Source organism: Helobdella robusta (assembly GCF_000326865.2).
Source record: "Helobdella robusta unplaced genomic scaffold HELROscaffold_21, whole genome shotgun sequence".
Lineage (NCBI taxonomy): Eukaryota > Metazoa > Annelida > Clitellata > Rhynchobdellida > Glossiphoniidae > Helobdella > Helobdella robusta.
The window spans coordinates 2,202,456-2,207,211 of record NW_008704124.1 but is presented as its reverse complement, the minus strand read 5'-3'; the positions used below and the strand labels follow the sequence as shown (position 1 = coordinate 2,207,211).

General features: G+C 30.8%; 1 protein-coding gene across 1 annotated transcript; it reads right to left on the bottom strand.

The window, feature by feature from the left end:
• Positions 1 to 3,577: 3,577 nt before the first annotated feature.
• On the bottom strand, positions 3,578 to 3,817 carry HELRODRAFT_145888 (hypothetical protein; the record flags this gene model as incomplete). The annotated part of the gene is made up of 1 exon (XM_009018418.1): positions 3,578 to 3,817. A coding segment is annotated over one exon (240 nt), but the record flags the coding sequence as incomplete, so codon positions are not given.
• Positions 3,818 to 4,756: the final 939 nt, after the last annotated feature.

Sequence of the window (4,756 nt, the reverse complement as noted above, 5' to 3'; positions counted from 1 at the left end):
GGAAATAAAATTGTTAGAGTAAACAATGTTACCCAACGTAAGTGATTTAGATTTTTTGTAATATTCCCTTTGATATTAAACATGTGTTTGAATAAATAGTTATGAAAGGGAATTAACGACAACAGAAATGTTATAACTGATATGATATGATCTTTAAATTGTAAATGAAAATCAGTGATCATACCGAGATCAGAAATGAACTGTACACTAAGCAATATTTGAGAAACAGCGTTTTTGTCAGTACATAGATAAACATTTGCCTCCCGTCAACAAGCTGTATTCAATCAACATCATGTTATTCAAAGTCTTTTTTCAAGTCTGAGCACCGTTTCAGATGCATTAAAATAGAGCCATGATACTGAATTTCAACCAGTTTCTTGTGCTATTTCAAATCGTTACTGCTGTTCTAGCTTTATTTAAACGTGCAACGCATTGTATGCCAGCATTTCCTTTACTCCATATCTCATTAGTGTCCCTCCTGCTACTTCTCTAGGTATTTTAAAATAAGGTTTTACAAATTCCATAAATGCATAATAAATTAAATAATTTATATTAAATAATGGTTCTTTTTCTGGTGAAACCAAATTGCATCTTGTTTATTATTTCTTAATTCATATTCTTTTTTTCAAAAATTTTCCATCACTTTTACCACTTTTATAATGATTTCTAACAGCTTAATTGCTACGTATACACCGCAGCCTAGTTGAGCTTTATGTTCAACTTTAAAAATACTAATTTTTTATTCAATCAATCACAAAGAATAATAAGAGATCAATAATTGCTGTGCCATGCTACCGTACTTCAAAGCTCGTTTATCATTATATCCACTTTTTGTTCTCTATTATCTAAAACATTTTATATTTTATTTAAATCTTTTGGCTCCCTGATTATCATTTTTTAACTTATTTATACATTTTCTCTCTCTGCAAAACGTCATTTACCCCCATATTCCGAATAATGGTCCAACTTTCTTATCTCATGTTGCTAAAGTTTGTTTCTGTTGGTTTCGCGCATTTTATTAAATCTTGTAGTATGTGAAACAAAAGTTATCAACTGCATTGTTATCAACTGTTATATTTATATTGGGATTATAAAAAAAATGATTTAAGGTTTCGTCAGCTGTTCTGCGTCTGCGACATGTCTAACATCTATTATGCGTCTATAGTGGTAACATTTCCTTTTGTTTGACTGTCCAATGACAATACACTTATGGAAAGAAAGAATATTTTCTAGTGTTTTTCAGTGTCTTTTGTTTATTCTACTTGGGTGTTCTAAGCTGTTTAGACCAATATAGTTTTGTTGAGCAAACTGCGCTCATTTTATTTAAAGTAATTTCGTCTAAACTCATTTTGTCTAAATTTCCTCTGGGGTGTATTTAAACTATTTTGAATATAATTTTAGTACTATTACATACATTTACAAAATTTCAATTGAAAAGTTAAAATATATTTGCCGCCACAATTAGACGAAATGATGGTTAGACGAACAAAACGAATTTTAGCGAAATGAACGTTAATTTAAATAACGAAGCGAAATTAGACAAATTGGGTCAGACGAAATAACATAAACCACAATAAACATTAGACAAAATAAATTTAGACAAATAAAACTTAAGCAAAATGTTTGTTCGATCAAATGAATTGAGACATAATGAACTTAGACGAAATGTTCGATAACCCATTTTATAAATGTCAATTTTGTTCCCATTTGTTTGTGATTTTTGTGTTTGGCCTTTAGTTTTTATTATTTTGAATAGTTGGAGAAATTTTTTTGCGCAACTTCATCAAATGAATCAATCTAAAATCAAGGTGTATCTAAATTGAGTTAAATGGTATCAGTCCAATTAATATTTAAAAATTACTAAAAAAACTATTCTTGCATTATTAACTTGTTTATTAAAACGATGTTTTGTATCACTTGTTTTCCTTCATTTAGAATCAAGTTACACCTTACATCAGCGAGGAACCAAATATGTCATTGAAAATGTGGAATTATAAGACGAAACAAAAGCTGAAAATCCTTCAAAACCAGACTAAAAATTTCATTGAATCTGATTACTTTTTATGTCTGTTCAAAAGCATGCGATTACTAAAACACCAACGCAAATATATAAACAGTGGCACTGTCCCAAAAATTCTCAAGTGTATTGACCGGAATATGTCCGATCATATCGCTTCGACAACATCGACATTATCAAACAACTTTCATTTGCTATCATCCAATCAACCAAATTTTCTTTGTAAACAGAAGAATTCATTCAAGAAATATACTGATAAGACATCTAATTCAAATGATGGTTGTTCGAAAAACTGTTTGTTAGAAAATCATAAAATGAAAGACGAAGAAAAAAGTAGACTAGAAATGGAATTAAATTTAGATGAATTGTTGCTCCTTTAATTAAATATTTTGTTTTTTTTTGCTAATTATTCTTGAGTCTGGTTAAATCTGTTAATTGACGTTGTGTTGATAATTTTGTTTTGAAGAGCCCAATTCAAATACGTTAGGGTAACATGGGGTAAGACGCCCCCCTCTAAGGAAAAAGTTCGATTAAATCAAATTTATGCTATAAAATTGAGATTTTTAAACTTCCAGAAAGATCACTCATAGTATTTTATATAAATACATAATTTTAACAAATAAAAGGGACCCAATGAAAAATTTTTGCCATTAAAACTTTTTTGATAAAGGGGCTTCCTACCCCAGCATTGGGGGAAAACGCCTACTGGGAGGCGTTTTACCCCATGTCAATGTCATAGATAGTGTTTAAAAATACATTGGTAAATTTGAATATTCAATCAAATTTATTAAACAAAACTATAAAAACAATGTTAACAAATATTGAAAAAACTGTTGATGTATTTAAATTGATTATTCAATTATTCAAACGTTTATTAAAACAGAACTGATGCTTAATCTGAGTCAGAATTTTCACAATCAATGCATATAAATTGTTCATTATAGTTCTCATAAAGTCCTTGGCATTCATTGTGGTATTTATTCACTGTGAGCATGTTAGAGACTGACATTGAATCCAGTTTCGACCCGTTACATCATCACAATATTTCAACTGACAAGTATTACATGGTTCACAATCAATTTTTTTCTTTTTTTCTTTACCGCTACCTTTTATCAGTTGTCGTTTTGACATAGTCTTTGAATTTTCCCTTTTTTCGAGTAAATTTTTGTAAGGACTAGATGTCAAAAGGGCTGCTTTTTCTGATTTTCGTTTTCTAATTCTCACGTTGTCAATTTTAATTGGACCCATGATCTTCAACAGTGTCGTTTTAGGATCTTTCTTTGCATGATCAACTTCCTGTGCAGGTTTCACAGATTCAGGTGTTTGTTGAGCTAAAGTGACTGTATTCGGTAAGGGTTCATCTGTTAGCTTTGATGCAAAAAAATCTTCTTCAGAAAAAAGTTGTTTGTTTAGAGGCCACAAACCAGTGCATTCAAAACCATGCACAGCTTTTTCTGGGGTGGCTGCTTTCAAAAATGCTTTTGAAAATAGTCCAGCTATTTCATAAAAAGTTATCCGTCTTCCTTTGTTACTAAGCATCCATCCATCTGCAGTTGCATTGTATGCAGCTTTCAATCCTTTAAAAAAGGAAACATCAAGAGGCTGCATCTTATGTGTGCAGTGGGGTGGAAATGTTATTAATTCAATTCCATTTTCACGACAAAATGTCACTGCCTCAAGTGTTTTGTGAGAGTGATGTTCATCAAGAAAAATAAGATGCTTGTCTTTTTTTGATGGCTTTACAATAAATGTAAAATGATTCAACCATTTCATAAAACATTCACTGTCTGTCCAACCGCTTGGGGTACAAACTCCAATAGCACCTGGTGGTACCTCATTCATCAAAGAGTCAACCATACGCTTCAAACCAACAAACAACTGTTAAATTTCATTTTTCAATTTTAAGGATTAAAACAATATCAAATAGTTCTAGTATAAAATTATTCTTTAATTACATTATTTAAAAGGGGACGTTTTACCCATTTTATAGGGGGGCGTTTTACCCCAAAATGTATTGTAAAATTTTAACCGATAATGTGCTACGATGGATTAAAATTTAGATTTAAAAAAAAATCGTGTTAAATAGTGTAAATAATACAAAATTTTATCACTTATTTCAACTTTTTGAGAATAACTTCAGTTTTTGAGAAAAAGCTTTAATGATTATGTTTATATTTGTAATAGATAGCCCTAAAATCTTAAACTTTCATTAATTATCAACCAAAACAACGCGCGGCTTCCACAACACAGACCATTTAATTACATAGATAATCTAATATTATGGCAGTTAAAAAAAAATTGCAGCGCAATAATTTCGCTCAACATGGACGGGAGGCCTCTTACCCCTAGTAGGCGTTTTACCCCACGTTACCCTATAATGTATTCAATGGCGGATTTAAACAACTTTGACGGTGGCCAAAATTTACGACATTATTTCAAGGTTAACCGGGGAGGGAGATTTCGCAAATATTTATTAGTTGACCAGGGGAAGTTTCGCAAATATTTATAGGTTGATCGAGAGTGAAGTTCCAACGTTTTCACAGGAGACCAACATTTTACACTGGCAAGCTTTTCTTTCTTTTTGTGCTTTATGACATTATTACTTTTTTCGACTTTCGATGATAACACTTTTACTGAGTTTTGAAACAAACATTGCTCACAACGGGAGGCCCCTAGATCCGCCACTGAATGTATATATATATATATATATATTATAAATTATATATATACATATATAAT